We start from the raw sequence: 20,292 nt of genomic DNA on the forward strand, positions 1-20,292 counted from the left end.
AGTGGACCAATTGCATGCTTTCGCAGAGGACAGGAAGCCTTCAGTCGACTCCTTCAGACATTAAGCACCCCCCACAACCCAACAGATTTTTTAATTTCTTTTTGCATTCGACTATCGTAAAATTTTGGCCAATCAAAGTCGACGATACAAATCCTTCTAAAGCCTAGTAAATACAGTAGGGAGAAAACAAACCATGTAGCAGGGCTATCGAGACCTTACTGTATAACTGAGCTAATGCATCTGTTAAATGATACAACCTTCTAAAAAGCAGTAGATTCTGGTTGCTTAGCAACGTCAGGCATAACCCGTCTTGGCACACTTGAAAATAGGCACAGAGTGCACTTGAAAATAGGCACCAAACCGACGCACATTTTCCAGACAGATTGCATTACAGTCCTAAGTTAACGTTCAGCTTTCTCCATGTTGGGCACTTTGGAATACAACATACATAACACACTTCTAACTAATTCCACCTCACTGACTCACTCACTTGCCAGTCAGTAGCTCGAAGATTAGGATACCCAGGGACCAGCAATCAGCACCAAAGTCATGGCCCTTGTTCATGACGACCTCAGGGGCCACGTATTCTGGAGTCCCGCAGAACGTCCAGGTCTTCTTCCCCAGCCCAATCTTCTTGGCAAAGCCAAAATCCGTCTGAGGAAATATATCATATCATGTCATTGACTTTGAAAAGCAATGATACAAACACAGCCAGTATAACCCTTCATAGAAAAACAGACGGACACAGTGACTGCTGTAGCTGGACTTGGTCATTGAAGGGCCTTGCACAATGGTTATGCTCTGCCCATATTTGGACTTCCTCTTTCAGGCACACCTGCAGCTCGTACAGCTGGTTATCAATACCGGCAGCTAGCAAATCATAAGTTGATGTGCTTTTTTTTTTTTATACTTTGACCAGTCAGCTGGTTCTTTTCGCGTTTATCGCTTTTTCTGGTCAAGTATGACCGACAGAAACAGGTTGAATGGGGGTATAGATGGGGGGAAAGACACTCTGAGAAAGTACGGCTTGTCCGGGAGTCGAACTCGCTACCCCAGATCCGTGACGCGCACGGTTGTCCCCGACGCCGAAATGTCGTTCGAGGTACGCGGTGAGCTACTGGAGCTCCCCAGTTGATGTGCTTCTTAAGCAGAGTGAGGAAATAGCGGGGCTGCCAGTGACACACGGACACACACACCAGGAGAAATGGGACGCCAGTAAGCAGAGAAGCCGCTCTATTTTAGCTTAGGGTGGGATGTGAGGTCTCCCCACTGAGGTTAAGGTTAAAGGAACACACCAACATTTTGGGAAATTAGCTTACAGTCTTCTCCAGAGAGAGACAAGAAGATATATACCAGTTTCCTCTCTTTGCGTTCAGTAGAAAGCTATCTGGCTGCATGTTAGCCTAGCTTAGCACAATGAATGGAAGCGGACATGACCGGTTAGCCTAGGCATTGTCCAACTAACACCTCTCCCGAAGGATAACCGGTCATGTCTGCTTCCATTCATTGTGCTAAGCTAGGCCAACATGTAGCCAGATAGCTTTCTACTGAACACACACAGAGGAAACTGGTATCCATCTTCTTGTCTCTCTGGAGAAGACGATAAGCTAATTTCCCAAAATGTTGGCGTGTTCTTTTAAGGTAAGGGATAGTTTTATAAACATGTTTTTGGCCAAAAAGTTACAACCGTTCTGTCTTCATCACTGTAATGTAATAATCACTTCACCACATATAGTTCAGATCTTGCATTGTGATTGACTGAGCAACATTCCAATGAGTGACACAATCTCCTGACAATTCACTCGTTACCTAGCAATATTTGTGAACATGAGTTACTCTCTCCCAAAGCCAGAAACCAGAGAAGTATGTCTCAAACTTGTCATGTCATCAAGGTATAACGTTTAATTTTTTTTTACTTTATACCAAAATGTACTTTATTCTATAGTAGTGTTCTCAGTTCTGAAAACTGTACCCATTTACTATACTCAGAACATTCCCCTGGGTGCTCTCAGTGTCACCTTTACCATCATTATACTCAGAACATTCCCCTGGGTGCTCTCAGTGTCACCTTTACCATCATTATACTCAGAACATTCCCCTGGGTGCTCCCAGTGTCACCTTTACCATCATTATACTCAGAACATTCCCCTGGGTGCCCTCAGTGTCACCTTTACCATCATTATACTCAGAACATTCCCCTGGGTGCTCCCAGTGTCACCTTTACCATCTCTTTCAATGCATTGTCTATGGAGCAGCATCAGGCTTAACACTTGATGACATAACAAATCTTAGTGGCAGCAGCCTAGTTTGCAGATTTGGGTGAGTTGTTCATGTTCACTACAATTTCTTAACCATCTTAGACCATAGGAATGACATGTATGAATTCCGAAAATGGGCATAGTTCCCCTTTAATAATGTTTTTGATATAACCGTGGTATATTAGCAACAATACACTAGACGTCATGCTATACTGCGATTTTGCCACTACTGTGCTGATCTATGGCACTATGTGCCAAAATCTCACGGTATAATATAGCTAGGAATGCACCGATATGAACATTTGAGCAAATACCGATAACCGATATTAACAACGCCGATATAATCTGTATAAATAAAACACATTTCTAAAATTTGGACATACTATTTTTGACATACTGAAACAATGTAAGCACACAATCCTGTGCTGCGTCATTGTCACATGCAAGTAACCAAAACAAACTATGGCCAAAAAAAGAAAAACACAGACAGCAGCTAAACCGATACATAATCATCCGTTTTTCACATCGGCCCAGTTTTGCCGAACCGATCAATAAAGAAATCACTATCACCAACCGATTTATGTTTTCCGATATATATCTGCCCAGTTTTGCTCATCGGACCAATGTAATCAATTAACAAATCGCCAGCCAATATATGTTTGCCAATATACATGTATAGTATATCTGCCCAGTTTTGCTCATCGGACCGATACCAATGCATGGAAAAATCACTGATACCGACTGATACCGATATGGTCACCGATATATTGTGCATCCCTAACTGTATCACTCCCTCCTTGCGTATTAACCCTTTCACTACCACACTACCTAAGGGTTAACCCTTTCACTGCCACACGACAAAGGGTTCTGTATCGTTAGTGGCTTAGCTTGGCATCGCTACTGCACTATCTCGCGTACGTGCACGCGTACTGAATAAACCACAAATGTACCTCTAATACCAGTATTAGTCTGACCACACCCCTCATCAGCTTACCTTCATAAGCAGGTGTGTGGTCACCTGCTCTCCTCCTTCTCGCTTTCACCACAAGGAAGAGGTGCCTCGGTAGATCCCCACACTTGACACCATGATGGAAGAAATTGGATTAGGAACAGCTTGGGAAACAAGGATACGTTGACATCATATCTTTATTTTCTCTCTCACTATTTTCGAGAAAATACGGCGATATTGTCTTCGTACTGGAGTGTCTAGAAGATGATGATCATTCTACAAACCCTCCACCGGTTTTCGTATTGGGAGCACGCCGCTGCATGCTTCTCAACTGCAGTTCCTTGCTGTGTTTGTTGGGGTGAAACCTGTCAGGCCACAGCTGAACTGTCGGACATGCCGCTGTTGTGAGGAGCGGTGCGTTCCAGGTTGGGTGAGTAGTGTTTGCTGGCGGGCTCCACTTGTCTGTTAGTGCTATGGGGGCTACTTGACAAAGTTTATGGAAACCGGCCCCAGGCTAGGGTCCTTTGTTTAGCCGTCTAGGCGACAGAAGGCCTTGGTCTGGCGACCATTATAGTTTTAACTAGTGGGCCGCGACCATTGACACTGGTGATCCCTGTGTGTTCTGGACGAGTGGATTCTCTCTGTCACCGTGTTAAGACCCCATCTTTCATATCCAAATGAGAGTATTCCTTCACGAGGGGATATGTGCATGTAATGTGCGATAGCGGCAGATTCATGTTCAAAGTCAGCTATACAGGCCAGTTGGTACTGTGCTGATTCCGCCGGACGTGTTAATGTCACCGTTGTGAAGCGGTGTTGACGTCTTGTTTTCTCTTTTCTCTTAAAAAGTGAGGAGGGTTCAGAACGGCGGCCTGTCTGGGTGAGTGTTATGTCATTGTTTACATGTTCATAGCTTACGGTTAGCCGGTCGGTGGCCTGGCGCGGGGTAGCTTGGCTTCTCGCGCGCCGCCGGGAGCTCGCTCCTGATCGCGTGCGTCGTAGATCGGCGTCTCGCGAGCGGAAGCAATAGCACCCGAACGGTTGGAGCAGCCGTTAGCTTGATGCTATTCTGTTGAACGTGCTTTGATTTTTAACATGTTTTACACTCTTGACCACGACGTCATCCTTGACAGGGGATGTTCGTCGACCCTGCCTGAGCCTAGACGGGGATTGCGTCAACAAAGAGGACTGTAGCGACTGGTGGAGCGGCGACGCTGCCCGGATCGAACAACACGGGACGGCTGTGTTCTACGGTGGCTTGTGACTGCACTTCGCTGATCTGCGTTCCGGGCAGGTACGGGGTTGGCCAGACCTCATAACACGTCTTCTGGTTTTACCTTGCTAAATGTATTGTGAATAACGGTGTTTTTTCCCAAAACGTGTGTTGTTGCAATGCATTTGAGATACGTTGCGGGTTGTGTGTGAGCTGTTTTTGTCACTGGCAGTTAGCTTCTCCGTGCAGGTCGTGATGTATTGATCTGGTTGTTGTGTGAGAAACATCATGGTGTTTATGTGTACCGTGTACTCACTACTAAGGCAACTAACCTATGAAGCTATGCTTGGTGACGAGTGAGTAAAAGAATGTTCTTTCTCAGACTGTAATGACAATGAACAGTGAGTTCACACATTAACAGGTTTTCCTGTTTTAACTGGCCGTATTGAGGGTAAAATAGGAGGATTGTGTTTCCCCCCCCGGTTCCCTGGGGACTTTATCACCTCCTATCAGACATGTTGTGCATTAATTGTGTCTTTTGTGTGGTAGGGATACGATGTAACTCTCAGCTTGATTGCTGAGGTTGTGCTAAATCTGCTGGAGAAACTTATTTCCTAAAGGGAAATTGGTTTGGTTGCTGTCATGTGTGCTTAGCAAGGCCTGTGGTCGATACTAATCAAGAATGATGTATTCTCTCATTGTGAAAAAAACGGCGTTCCTCTGTTGAGTGTTTTTGCCATTTTTTGTAGGTGATGATGGGTTGTGTGTGTCATGTGACCTACAACTGGGTTGTACTGGCCACAGAAGCACATGTGTATGTTGGACCGGGGTTCTTAGAGCCCTCTCTATTCTGTGTTTTTCCTTAGTAAAAATCAGATAGCAGGTTAGCTCGTGCGCTGTGTGGAGCTGTGAAACGCTTCATAGAGCTGACTATGACTGTGTCATATTCTCTTTTTGTCGTTACGTCGTATCATGGGTGTGGGGTCGTAAAGGGGTGAACTGGTAACCTTTCCTCTCCCCATTGTTCTGTCGGTCAGGGGTACACCCCCTGTCCTTCAAGGTTCCCGTCACGTGGCGGTTCGGCACGTTACGGGGGGGGGGGGGGGGGGGGGGGGAGGGAGTTCCTGGTCCCACGGCCTGGTATATTGGGCGTGTGCACCGCAGGAATTCCCCCGCCATAGAGACGTCACCGTGCGCGTCTCTGTTGGTAGGACTTCCGTGTGCTGTTCAGGTCCATGTGATGGATCTGTTTTCAGGGGGGGTGGTCAGGGCTCCTCCTCACCAAGCGCCTACTCAGGCCTTCTGTGAGTTCGGACTCCTTCTTCCATGTGAGGAAGCCTCCATCAGAGTACAGAGCCTTCCTCCTCAGATTGTCAAAGTGAGTGGACCCTCTAGAAGGGTCCTTTTCTATTGTATGTATATTCGATTCAATTCGTTTATTGAGTGTGTATGGGTTCGGTGCCTCTTCCCCGGAGGCCCTAAAACCAGTTTTTTACATGGCTCAAGGTGCAATATATTCTTTTCAATCTGTACAGCTCGCGTGGGAAGTCTCTCTGGGGATCCCCGTCTCTTTCCTATGGGAGGGTGGTGGGATGTAAAAATGTGAACATTTTTTACCCCGGCTGTGTAGACTGGGATACATACTGTTGATGCTTCCTTCTTTCTATTCCAGAAGTGTTGGAGTTAGGGAGTGTCACACCCCTCTTGTCGTTCCCCTGGGCGCCTTGAGGATTCAATGACAGGTCTAAATAGCCTGTTCATTGATGGGGGTGTGTCCCGACGCACGTATAGTGCTAGCTCGCTGTAAACAGGCGATTGACTGGCACGCCTTAGTTGCTTGTGGTTGAAACAGCGTTTTTATAAAGCAACTGAGATGGGGGTTTTTCCTCTTCCGGCGACCACATCCCATGACCTGGGTGGGTTGTCGACGGATTCTCGTTCATGTCTGGGGGATGATGACGGGATGGATCTGAACATATGTAGTGGGGTCTCACGCCCTTGGGGTGGGCCACCAGGCGCGGTTCGTCCCGACGTCTGGGTGGCGCCTTCTTTTCATGTTAAGATCAACACGCATATCTGCCCTTCTCCTGGAGTAGGCATGTCGGCGTGGTTAGGGCACGGGACTGGTTCTGGTCACGCTGGTCCAGATCAGTTGAACCCGTTGTCCGCCGGGGATGCAGATCTGCTGTTCTGGTACCCTGAGGGACTTGGGCTTTTTTCAGGGGGAAAAATGCCAGGTCGGTCTGGGTGTCACAGGGTTAAGCGCTATGGAGACCCTGGTTGGGTATGTTTTTACTCAGCACTGTCGTCATGGCTTACAGCCATGCCATTCTGTACGCGCTCGATCTCGTCGGATCTCGGCCGCTACACAGGTTGGTCCTGGTTAGTACTTGGTTGGGAGACCGCCGGGGAATACCAGGTACGGTGTGCTTAGGGGCTGGTTCTCCATTATTTTTCGCTCCTCTCTCACGCATGGCGAAGAGGGGCCTGTGGGGGTGGTTTTTTGACCTCCTCTGGTGACCCTGTGCTTCCCGTACCGCCAGGCCCGGTCCGAAGTGATGTTTGCGACCCGTAGGCCTGGGTTAACCCTTTTTGGAAACTGGAACACTTGTACTGCGGTATAGCCGGTGTATACCCGCAGGTGTGTTTTGGAGTTTTTTCTTGAGGGGTTATAGGAACAACCACCGCATTGGGTAACACCGAGGTGGTTGATTCCCTGGTGTGTTGGAGCAGTGTCAACTCCCGGGTTCACCGTTTGAGGGTGCCCCTGCACGTTCATGACGTCTGCCAATCGTGTCAGCCTTCTCTGCCTCGACCCCTCTGGGTGGGGGTTGTTAAATGGAGGCTTGGTCATGCAACACCGCCAGCTTACGCTCCTTCCGCCGGGGCGGCTGTGTTCAGCTGTCCCCTCTGGCGCCTGTCTCGTCCGCAGTCTCCAGGCTAGGGTTAACAGCCTGTTGCCTGGTTTTTCCCCGGTGCGCTGCCTGCTTCCGTTGGTTAACCTTTTTTGTGTGCTTACGGCCATGCTGACTGCCTATTCTGCAGGGTCGGTGTGCCAGGCGGTGTACTATTGGGGGGACGGGGCCCGCTCGGCTTACGGCCATACCGACCTGAACACGCCCGGTCTCGTCCGATCTCGGAAGCTGGGCAGGTTCTGGCCTGGTTGGTTCCGCCTGGGAATACCAGGTGCAGTAACTGAGGGGCCTTTGTCCGAATACGCTGGCGATGTGGGGGGCGGGGCACTACGTGCCCACCTGGTGGGGTCTTGATGCTGGCATCATGGACTTCTCCGGGCCCCCATTCCAGGGAGTCCAGTCCTTTTGGTGGGTCTGGGTCTTCCTTCGTGCTCCGCTGCTACGGCCTTGCCACGGGGTTGGGTTTGCCCTTGACCCCGTGATTCTGGGGGCAGTAACGAGGTTGTTCCTCCGTTCGTTCCCGGGTGGCATGCGGGTTGTGCGTGTGTGTAGTCGTGGGGTCAAGCCACGGTCTGCTCACCCTGTGCGTTGAGTTGCTTGAGTGCCTCTTCGCACGGTCGGGTCCGTCGCCCTCCCGTGACGTCCCTAATAGGGGGGCTACCCTCCATTAGGGGGGGTCGGGGGGGCTCGGCCCTCCCTGTTCTGATGGTTTTGGGGGGCTGTCAGCGGGGTGTATTTGTCAGCCAAGTGGCTCCGCTTGGCCTCCCTTGTGCAGTAGCGATGCCAAGCTAAGCCACTAACGATACAGAACGTTAGGTTATGACTATAACCAAGTTCTGTTAGTTAGGGGCGATGCTTGGCATCGGACGCCGCTGCAGCCCTTGTCCTCACCTTGTGGTGAAAGCTTGGGAAGGAGGAGAGCAGGTGACCACACACCTGCTTATGAAGGTAAGCTGATGAGGGGTGTGGTCAGACTAATACTGGTATTAGAGGTACATTTGTGGTTTATTCAGTACGCGTGCACGTACGCGAGATAGTGCAGTAGCGATGCCAAGCATCGCCCCTAACTAACAGAACTTGGTTATAGTCATAACCTAACGTTAACCCTTTCACAACCACACTACAGAAGGTTAACCCTTTCACTACCACACTACAGACGGTTAACTGAGGAAAAACAGGCTTTAGTGAAAAACAGATAAAATGCCTTTATTTCATCGGCACGTTCTATAAACAGCCGGGATGCGTTCTATATTTTAACTATAGTCTTGTTACCATCTTGACATAACCCTCTGCATCCAGCAGCAGGTTTTCAGGTTTCAGGTCTCGGTAGACGATCCCGCTGGTGTGAAGGTAGTCGAAGGCCTCCAGGACACAGCCAGTACAGAACCTGGCTGTAGCCTCCTCAAAGAAACTCCTAGAGGACATACAATACTGAATGTACTCGTATTCCCACGGCCCGGCATATTCCCAGGAAAAACTCAAAATCACACATTTCACTATCACATTGTATGGTAAATATCACAATTTCCATAGATTGTTAATAGCAAAGGGTTAATGAGATAATGGGTGTACATTGTAAAAGGACCTACACTCACATGTCCCGCAGCATGGTCCACAGCTCCCCACCCAGACACACCTCCAGCAGCATGTAGACAAACTTATCATCTCGAAACGTTCTGAATAACCTGGAACACAAAGACAAACATCCAAGAGGCACTTGGATGCAAGCCTATAATACCAGGCGAAACCTCTAGTCTAGACTATTTCTTGGACTGAGCCATTTTACAGGCGATGAAAAAGTTGAGAAGGAGAGCGGAATATAAGAGAAAGAAATAGAATTAACGTTGTATTTTGGCTGAACTCTTCCCCTTGAGTGACAGGTGATGGTAATGTTTGCTCAAAGCTTTTGTCCTTGAATGTCACAGGGCAGATACATCAAACCCTGCAGTGCTGGGACCCAACACAGACGAGCATTCTCCAAAGGGTCGCCGTAGCAACCCCACTGGGAAACCCAACACAAGGGACGGGGGCCTCTCTTTTCTCTCCCCTCGGGGGCCAGCTCAGAGTTCCCTCGCTGACAGCGGCTTCTTGTTCTCAAGGTCAACAGCCTTCCTTTAATCTGGCCCTGTCAACCTGTCAATCTTACACTGGAAATGCTTTACTCTCGAGTTACAGTAGGTGGATTTGGACGAGAATAAGATAGCCAAAGTGAGCACTACGATCAACTTGTCATTCTGAGTCAATGTGCTGATGTTTTTAGTGCCAAGATGCTTTTGGGAAATCAGTCCAACTTCTGCCTTTCAGGAGAAGTTGTTTTCTAGGTAGGTTATTTTGAGCTCACATGGCTACAAAAACAGATAACTACTAGGGGTGTAACGGTACACAGATGACACGGTTCGGTACGTACCACGGTTTTGGGGCCATGGTTCGGTACGAGTTCGGTACAACAGGAAAAAAGCAACAAAAATCCCAAATGTATAAGGATAGGATAGGGAGTACAAGTTATACTTAATTCCACCAAGGCTTGCCACGGTAGTCTGTGATACCACATCCACGGTGTATCACAAATTAAATTACACTGGTGTATAATATTTTTTTCTAGTACAGATTAGCTTAAGTTTCAGTTTCCCTTCTAGAGTAGATTTTACTTCACGTGAAGCAGAGAAAGAAGACTCTAGAGATGAGACTACATGTTACACAACAATGGCAGAGGATGTATCAATATTTCAGATTTAAACACTGCAGCAGCTCGGCTGGAGAGCAGCTCAAAGGACCAGTCCAGACCAGCAAATGTTTGCATGTTTGTCTTTTTTTCTCAGATCAGCTGAGGCACTCAGAATATGCATTATTCATCTCCAAGAACAAGACAATATCAATGAAAATCTCTTTTATGTCCAACAGATACACTGTGTGTGTGTGTAAATGGTTGCATTTATATAGAGCTTTTATCCAAAGCGCTTTCAAATTTTTTTCTCACATTTTACCCATTCACTCACACATTCACACACCGACGGCAGAGGCAACTATGCAAGGTGCCAACCTGCTCATCAGGAGCAGTTAGAGGTTAAGTAAGTGTCTTGCTCAAGGACCCTTCGACATGCTGCCCGGGGGGAGCGGGAATCGAACCGGGAACCTCCAGATTGCCAGACGACTACTCTACCTCCCGAGCCACTGTCGCCCCTCTGTGTGTGTGTGTGTGTGTGTGCCATAAGTATGTTTGTGTGATGTCACGGTTCGGTACAACAGGAGAAAAGCAACAAAAATCCCCCCAAATTATTGGTGTGGTATAGTCCCCCTGAGACGTATCTTCATATAACTCCCTATACCGAACGTGAAGTCCCAGGATGAATAAACGTAGTTACACCCCTAGTGATGTGTAGTGATGTGTGTGCATGGCGTGTGTGTTTTGTACAGTATATGTGCCACACACCTGACTATGAAGTGAGAGTTGGTCTGCTGAAGGATGTTCTTCTCAGAGTAAATATGTTCCTGTTGTCTGGTGTCCACAATGTGCTTCTTCTTGATGCACTTCAGAGCAAACGTAATGTCCTCATCCTTCAGTCTCACCTGATGAACAAGCCGTTCAGGAGATTCATTATCTTTTGATACTTGCCTTCATTCTCAATTAAAATGTCATTACCTGACACCATGACACATCTCCTTTTTCCCTAAATGTGAAGCAGCTCATAGACCGGCAATGTCACCGACTCACAGCGCAAACACACCACCAGTCACACATGCAATCACGGGTTCCGCGCGAGAACAGCGCGCGTGGCCGGGCACACCAAGTCCGACTTCAGAGCGGGCGAAAGTGCACGGAGGAAGGCACATTTACATTGGAACAGCTGTAAATGCCTAGTCTATTGCGAAGTCAGTCTCCGTTTGAAGATTCTTTAACAGTTGAACAACATCTATATGTGTGGTAATAATGCAGATATTGAGGGTATTTCTGTGAAAATGAGTGTGGCGCACGCCTCTGAATCCAACCACAGCGAAAACGATCGCTTCCAACCCGTGAGTCGCGCGGCCGGTGGGCACAACTTCGTCCGTTAACATGGGGGCGAAAGTGAAGGGCTGGTCGCCCGCCCGCCCGCGACTGGTGTGTTTGCGCTGTCAGACAGTCAGTCAATAATGTCTTTGTTTGATGTAAAAATGTGCCTAAATATTTCCCCTGCTTCCTTAACGAAGGCATTTAACCCTTTCACTACCACTACAAAGGGTTAATGCTTTCACTACAGAGGGTTAACCCTTTCACTACCACACTACAAATGGTTAATGCTTTCACTACCACACTACAGAGGGTTAACCCATTCACTACCACACTACAAAGGGATAATGCTTGCACTACCACACTACAGACGGTTAACCTATAGAGCACAGGAGAAAAAGTATCCGTGAAAATTGTGTATCGGCACAAGGACACACAAGCACAGGGGTGATGTAGAAGACAAAAGAAATCTAAAAGGTGAGAATGGACTTTGCAAAGTTATGAGGTTGGAAATGTATTCAGCTTGTAAACTATAGAATAACAACAGAAAACTGTCTATTTGGGTGGAAATGTGAAGATAGACAAAAGCAAGCTTATTTACAAGAAAACTCTTGTGTCTTGCTGCAGGAGTAAAGTCCTGCTCGTTTACAGTTCTGATGCACATTAGTGCTGGACTTGCACCGGTTAGCATTGAATACATTTTCACCTTTGCATTCAAGTGGCCTCCAACTTATTCAATGTATTTTTTATTGTGATTAGTAAACTTACCAGTTCCACTCGTCCAAAGCCACCCACGCCCAGTGTGGCTATGACCTCCAGGTCATGGAAGGGCTCATGGGGAGGGATGAGGGCTATCCTCTCCCTCAGCCACCTCAGCTCCTGGGCCACTGGGGATTCAATCTGTGGAGACTGGGGTCTGTGAGAGGAGAGAGAGAGAGGAGAGAAAACAGTGCACAGGATTCACAGTTAGGGTCCGCCCACATTGATGCCTTGTGTCTGTCCGTCTGTCTGTTTAAAAAAAAGAAAAAAGTCAATGAGGAGTATCCATTTGTTGGACAGAGCTGATGACGTCTCTGTCTCCACCAGATTTGTGTTCGTTTTGGCGGACCGAAAACTTTGGAGAGGAGGAACTTTTGGAACTGGCAGATACGTCACTGTCCATTAGCAAAGCGAAGCATTTCAAACAAACGCACAAAAACTTTAGGTCCATAACAACAAACCAGTAATACCTTCAGTCTGTTTGATTGAATTTTCATTGTGATGGATCAATGTAGCAGGGCCCTTAGAGCCAGTGTGTGCAAGTTCCATATCACTGCTGTTAACAGGTTCAGCGCCAGAGGTCGCTATGGGCGTTGGGCCATTGTGTGCCAGCGCTCTGTTCAATGTGGATAAGTTCCGGTGTTTACAGTGCTAAACCTATATTAAACATTATAGCTATGGATCTAATAACAACGTCGATTGTCAGTGAATTTCTTCTGGCCATACATTTCCGTTTTATACCATGGTGAATATGAGTATAGTTTTAGAGTGATCCTGTGTAATCCCAGGAAACTCCGACAAACAGTGTTTCAGTGCATTTCATTATAAATCGTGCCATTTCTCGCCTGATTATCGAATCAATCTGAAATCAACGCTAGATTATCGGTATTATGTTTCATCATGCATGCACGAAAGGGTGGGGAGGCGGGGGGGGGGGGGTTATATGCTTCGAGCGCCACCAACGGCATACATTACACAGTACATTACAGACACGCTGCGATCGCGGGGAAAAAATCATCGGATCAACGCAAGATTGATAACATAGTCCTTACCTCATCTATGATTTACTGCAAAAAGAATAATCCAATTATCTGATCACCATTCCAAATACTGATCGCGGTCGTGTGTCCAACGTTCATCCACCAAAACACATGAACCGGCGGTGCTCGAGTGTCCCCAGTCCGTGTGTTAACGTTACTCATGCCCGAGAAGGAAAACCTGGACCGGATTTCTTAGATCAGCGTACAGCCCAAGCCAGAGGCTTTCCAATGATGTGCAATACCGGCCGCAAGGCGTTAGGTGGCGGTATTGGTCGTTTGCAATGTCAGAGCCATTCCCAATGATAACATCAGGCTGGATGGATGAATTATGAATGGGCCCGCCAGCAATAATATCTGGCTCTTCAGAATATTAAAAAAAATTATACGTTTTTTTCTCTTTTTTTTTTATATATCAGACCAACTACCGGTAGGCTAGGCTATATGTTAGCTATAATGTCCAAATAGAGAAACTACCACCACCTAAAGAATGCTTATTATACGTTGTTTTATCAATGTTGAGAGTGAATAACAGGTAGGCAGCGAGGTGCAATGTAGTGCTTGCTCAACATGAAAAAAGTCGGTGGACAGCGCCTGGTGCTGAAATAACAAACAAGCCACACCACATGTGTGGTGTGAAATTAAAACATCAGTTCAGTAAGTCATTCAAACTTTATCTTTACTTATATATGACTGTGACGGCACCACACATGTGAACAGTAACAATGCAATTAAACTGAAGTCAAATCAGAGCAAAAAAAGCTGAATCTGCTTCAAGAAGATGCGCTACATTAGATATATATAAGGAATTACAACGAGACATTTATTAACTAAATAAAAAAAGACTATTAGGCTTTGTAAAACATTAAATATCTTTGGATTTGTTTGTGATAATCTTTATTGTATCGGAATCGATTGTCATCTAAAAATGTAGTGCATCTCTCAGAGAATGCACGGATGTAAAGCATAGAATCTTGAAATATCTAGCATCTAATCCGCTGTATCTATCCATTTATCATATATCTATGTCTGTCACTATAGCCAATGGAAATGCTAGAAATGGTCACATGGACTGGGAGAACCAATGGAAAATTCCTATTGTTTCTCAATAGTCCAGTGCGCTCCACAGAAAGGGCCGTCAGATAGACACATTAGTTGTGCGTAATGTAAGATAGGCCGATAAGAGAGAGGCGCTTGTCTCTGGTTTTATAATAAAATGGCAAACAGACAAAGGTATAATGTTCAGTGCAAATGTGTATGTCGTTTACAGTTTATTAGGCCACCTATGCAGCTTGTTTATTTTGTCCATTATCTGCCTCTGCCACAAATGTATGTCTTAGTTATAAGGTGGTCTGTCACAGAGTTCAAATGTTTTCACTATCAATATATTAAATTAGCCATTGCTTTTGTTTCCGGCCCCCCATACAATGGCTTGGAAAAAATTTGGCCCTCGGCCAAACTTAATTGCCTACCCCTGATGTAAACCTTCAATAAAGGCCTTGCATGGAATGGTTGTGTAGTTGTCTCTCTTCCAAAATGTCTGCCTGTAGCAGTGGAAGACAAGGTAAAACATTGTGTGTGTGATATTACTGTTCCACTCCAATCCAATTGTATTCATAAATCAACACATAGCAACCATTGTGTCTTCCATCATGGAGGAAAATTGGCATTCCAAGTATTCAGTGAAAGGCCTCTATTCAAGTTAAAACATGAAAATCACCAACATTTTATGTTTTCTCCTTTGTTTCTCCTTTTGTCGCTGTTTGACAGCATTACAGATTCTACCTTTAAAATGTCTGCTCTACAGTACTTACAGAGCGTTTCTCCTCTCGTCGCTGCAGGAGAGCTCCTCTACGTACTCCTTCAGGTAACCCTGCAGCTCCTCATAGGTGCCGACCATCTGGTTGAAGTTGCTGGAAAGAGGAAAGGAACATCAAAGATGTATGTCTTTTGAGATAAAATACCCCTCAGCGTAGAATGGACAGATGCTCTTTTGGTGTTTTGATTTGATTGGAGTTTTATTTGTCTCGAACATAGAAACATAAAACAAGTTTAAAAAAAAAAAGGTAAATAGTCAAAGACTATTTCCATACAATAAGTGTTCGAGAAGGAACAAAAAAATTAAAAATAAAAAATATCACGCCCTGCCCCTTCCTTACAATATGTTACATTATAATTTAATAAAAATAAAAATAATATAACAAATAATGAAAAATAAAATAAAAGTACAGTTTTTTTTATATATCCAAATATCCAAATGAGAAAAAATATGTATTAGGCAGTCACATTACTGCTCAAGCTACTCTCTCTTATATGTGTCCATAAGTGCTTGTTTATAGCTACCTTTAAATTGATTGATATTTTTGCTTAATTGTATACTCGCATCCAGACCATTCCAGAGTGATACCCCACAAACTGCAACGCACATACTTTTAAGAGTTGTACATAGGTTGTTTTAAAGCTAATGTCCCTCTAAAATTATAAACACTCTCTCTAGCCATGAATTTTTTTTTTATGTTGCTTGGTCATTTGTTTTTTATTGCCAGAAACATAATTTGTGCAGATTTGAATTTGATTAGGGTGTAGGTTTCATACAGGAAAAAATAAGGCAAATAAGGCAAACAATTGCACTCCCTGAGTGTAAACACAAAATATGTCCAACAACAGGGAGATCCAAAGAAGAAAAGTCACTGTCTCGTTGAGAATATAAAAAGCTTTTATTCTTAAAGGCAATGATAGAAACATGGCACCTACCGGTTGCAGCCAATGAGCCTTCATTAAGGAATGCACTAGCCTTCATCAAGGAACTCACTAGCCTTCATCAAGGAACTCACTAGCCTTCATCAAGGAATGCACTAGCCTTCATCAAGGAACGCACTAGCCTTCATCAAAGAACGACGCACTAGCCTTCATCAAAGAACGCACTAGCCTTCATCAAGGAACATACTAGCCTTGATAAAAGAACGTACTAGCCTTTATTAGGGGCGTTAAGCATATAGCCTTCATCAAGGAACGTACTAGCCTTCCTCAAAGAACACACTAGCCTTCATTATTTAGACCGAGGGGAAGCAGATAGTCACTGTTCTGACAGAGGAATCACACTTCAAAAAGCAGCAACATGAGCAAATGTACACCCAGACAATGTATGTGTGTGAGTGAGTGAGTGAGTGAGTGAGTGAATGAGTGAGTGAATGAGTGAGTGAGTGAGTGAGTGAGTGAGTGAGTGAGTGAGTGAGTGAGTGAGTGAGTGAAAATATGCGTGTGTGGGAAGATAATGTCTGGTGTGAGGTTACTCACTCTCTGTCCACGACCAAGCACTGTGTGTCGTTCTCATTGCAGATGATGTTGGCCGAGCGTACATCCTCACTAGAGAGGAACAGGTAGGGTGAGTACATTTTTTTTTTTTATCTTTTCCCCCCTCCATTTTCCTCCGATTTTTCTCCCATCCCAATGTTAGTCGTATGCCAATTCCCAATCCCTTCCTGGTCGCTGCGCACTTACCCCCCACAGTCAGATCATCTGGGAGAGTGGAGGCTATCACGTGCTTCCTCCGACACACGTCCAGCCAATCAACCGCTTCTTTTCACCTGGCAGCGCGGATCCTCCCTGAGAGGGCGTAGCGTGTGGAAGGATCTATCCCACTCAGGTCCTATCCGCGCTTAGCAGGCCCCCCGACCGAACTGTAGGAGTCGCTGTTTACAACGACCCAGACCCACCCCGCCAGCTTCTCCCACCCTCTAATACAGCCAATTGTATTAGTGTGAACGGCCAGCCAAGCTGGTGACAACCCCGGAGCTGTGAGCTGGATTCGCCTGGATTCGAATCCAGCTCACAGCTCCGGGGTTGGTGACGAACGCAATCTCCGCTACGCCACCTAACCGCCCTTGGGTGAGTACATTTCTGACGATTTGCTTTCTGTATTAATTTACATAATCATCCCAATCCCAGAGTTATTAAACACAGGATGGATGACACCTCTTCAAACACAATGTGTCCTGAGACCACTTCTTTTCAGCTGATATTGGCAAAATGGGCCAACTAATAATTTGATGTAAAAAAGGAGAATTTAGAGCTTATAAGTAATTTTGGATGATAATCATCAACTATGCATACAATGGAAATGCATTAAAACAATGAAGATACTTTTGTGAAATAATAATAATAAGCCCTTTCATGTTATCTAATCATGTATAGGTTACGCATTCAAAGATCATTCATATATAAAGCTATCAATACATTTTTCATTTAATATCAAAACAAATGAATGAACTCCATTGAAATATAAAACTTTGTAACCTTACATGTAAATGAGGTTTTGTAAGGGTTGGTGTAGGGCGGGTGTAGACTGCTCTGAACAGCTATGCACCTGCATCCATAATCTCTTCCACATGACACATTTTCAATGGAATGGAATGGTCTTAATATCTTCCCAAGTAAAACTCTAGCTTCTGCTAGATTTCTCTGGCCTAGTGCTAGCAAACTATCAGATTTGAGGAAAACTGAGCTGTTGAAAATTGATTTCTGTGAAGACAACATGAATCATATGATCCTCAAAACTTTGTTGTAATTGTCATCATTACATGAGATGTCACGCTAGTGGTGGGGGGAAATATCAATACAGTATAGTATCGCGATACTTTGTGTGGTGATACTGTATCGATACAAGGGCGGCAAGTATCGATATTTTATTATGCAAAAAAAAGGGATAGGGGTATAGGGAAGTTGCATTGTTCATGTCAGTTCAAACAGTTCAGTTTGTCAGGTACATGCAACACAGATTACAGTGTTGACATCTGTCTGCTTGAGAAAATCCCATTTGCTGCAATAAAAATGATTGAAGACTGAAAACTTTATTAGATAAAACATGTTGACAAGGTTTTACTTTGCAGTTGAAAAAAGGTAATAAATCGCAATATATCGTAATATTAATAGCGCAATACTCAGCATATCGCAATATATTTTTTATCGCAATACTATCGTATCGTGACTTAAGTATTGTGATAATATCGTATCGGGAGGCCTTTGGTGATTCCCACCCCCCACTTCGATGATGTCATACCCATGTAACCCATTTTCTCTCATCACATACTTGCTCAGCGACACAGGCAATGGTTTTTGGTTCTGCTTTTGCACACATTTAAAGATGTGCACTCTGAAGCTTACACAAAACTACATGCACCATATTAACATTATGAATTATAGTACAGTACAATAGTGTTGTGAATTATTAGGAAGTATAGTTCCTCCGTTTGATAAAAGCATGTCTTTGTCAGCCTACAGTGCACTGCAAACATTCAATAACCGACAAGCTTCCATTGTGTTATTGACCCCTTAACTGGGTGGCAATTATGCAAATGTTCTATCATGGGACTGTGTCATGAATGATCTTTGTAGTGGTCAGTGTGGGTTGGACGGTTTCACACAGGCAGAAGTAGCAAGGGAAGAACAGTACACCCCTAACGTTCAAACTAGAAGCACTGAATGTAGAGCTTTTAAAAAACCAACACATGTTGACAGTATGCTAGCACTGTCCTCGACCATCTGGCTACATGTTAGCCTAGCTTAGCACAATGAATGGAAGCGGATATGACCGGTTAGCCTAGGCATTGTCCAACTAACACCTCTCCCGAAGGCTAACCGGTCATGTCCACTTCCATTCATTTTGCTAAGCTAGGCTAACATGCAGCCAGATAGCTTTCTACTTAACACACAGAGAGGAAACTGGTATCTATCTTCTTGTCTCTCTCTGGAGAAGACAATACGCTAATTTCCCAAAATGTTGGCGTGTTCTTTTAAGAGAATCAAATTGAATCCCTACTGACGGATGACTTTGTACCTTATGAGGGCTTTCTCTCCGAAGTAGTCACCCACCCCAAGTGTCTTGATCTCCTGGGGCTCTGTGTAGCCCTCCGCGGTCTGAGTTACCAACACCTAGAAGATGTAACAGCAGCACTTAAAGGTAGAATCCGTAATGCCGTCAAACGGCGACCTCTAGGCAAAAGAGCCCCACTTGGTATATTGTGCTTTGTTTATTTTTTCGTTTTGGTCTGAAGTGTGGGTTAGAGTTTAGTAATACAATTATATTGTGAATTTGGCGGAGCCTGAGGTGTGGCCAGCAATACAGTAGCAACCCCTCCCCTATCCCCACTCAACTCCAACACACACCAGACCAACATTTTTAATATAAACAAAGTGCAATATGAAGATGAGCACTTTCCATCGATTGGAATGTGGACCATGTAGACTCAACCATGTACAATTACATGGAATAAGCACGAGTATAAAAATAAATAAAAATCTAACCCTAACTAACCTTACCGTCATGCATTTGTCCTAATAAACTAACCTACACTGTAAGCACTCAACACCTTGATGAACATTGTTACTCAGCTGATAGAGTTGTGTCCTTCCTGATGACTGTCGTACAGAACTTGTAAGTCGCTTTGGATAAAAGCGTCAGCTAAATGACTAAATGTAAATGTATACACAGTATACATAGTATAAGAGAATACACAGTGCTCACTCTGATGGGCTGACAGTGAGGGCAGTGAGGGCCATATAGACATAACCATTCAATTACATGCTTATTTCATCTAATTGTACAGTATGTATGTGTTGAGTCACATACATGCACCCGCAGTGCACCTTTAAACTGTCTTCCAAAATAGCTCATGAAATAGCCTATCTAGCGTGGGGGAGAGATAAGGATTTTGAATATGTAAACATGTTGGACCGAGAGCCAGGGTGTGTCTGAGAGAAATGCAGGTATCTTACCTCTCCTTTTGCTATAATGAAAAATGTGTTCCCTTCTTCGCCCTCTCGAATGATATACTCTCCTTTATCGAAATAGTCCTAAAAAGACAAAAGGTCAAATTGACTTCTTGTCAACTCAAACCAACTTGTTCAAAATGAGTTTGTGGTTAAAGGAATGCTCCAACATCTTGGGGAATACACTTATTTGCCATATTTACCAGAGTCAGACAAGAAGATTGACATCAATTTCATCTCTGTGTTTCATCATTAACGTGTGCCCCTGTCGTCTTCTCCTAGCACAGCAGGAAGCCGCTGACAGCGACCTGGAGGAGATGCTGAAGGCAGACATCATTGAGCCCTCCGATAGATGCTGAAGGCAGACATCATTGAGCCCTCCGATAGATGCTGAAGGCAGACATC

At 45.0% G+C, this 20,292-nt stretch overlaps 1 protein-coding gene across 1 annotated transcript in view; it reads right to left on the minus strand.

The window, feature by feature from the left end:
• The window catches only part of prkg2l (protein kinase cGMP-dependent 2, like), a 60,827-nt gene that overhangs the window by 16,458 nt on the left and 24,077 nt on the right, over nt 1–20,292 (minus strand). Inside the window, exons 7-15 of the mRNA XM_084321652.1 lie at nt 19,894–19,971; nt 18,956–19,050; nt 16,417–16,485; nt 14,934–15,032; nt 12,092–12,239; nt 10,766–10,902; nt 8,931–9,020; nt 8,608–8,749; nt 491–654 (exon numbers count right to left, since the gene is read on the minus strand). Coding sequence (XP_084177778.1) covers nt 491–654; nt 8,608–8,749; nt 8,931–9,020; nt 10,766–10,902; nt 12,092–12,239; nt 14,934–15,032; nt 16,417–16,485; nt 18,956–19,050; nt 19,894–19,971 — 1,022 coding nt within the window. The remainder of the gene's footprint in view (nt 1–490; nt 655–8,607; nt 8,750–8,930; nt 9,021–10,765; nt 10,903–12,091; nt 12,240–14,933; nt 15,033–16,416; nt 16,486–18,955; nt 19,051–19,893; nt 19,972–20,292) is intronic.

This window comes from Notolepis coatsorum, assembly GCF_963971535.1.
Source record: "Notolepis coatsorum genome assembly, chromosome: 9".
Taxonomy (NCBI): Eukaryota; Metazoa; Chordata; class Actinopteri; order Aulopiformes; family Paralepididae; genus Notolepis; species Notolepis coatsorum.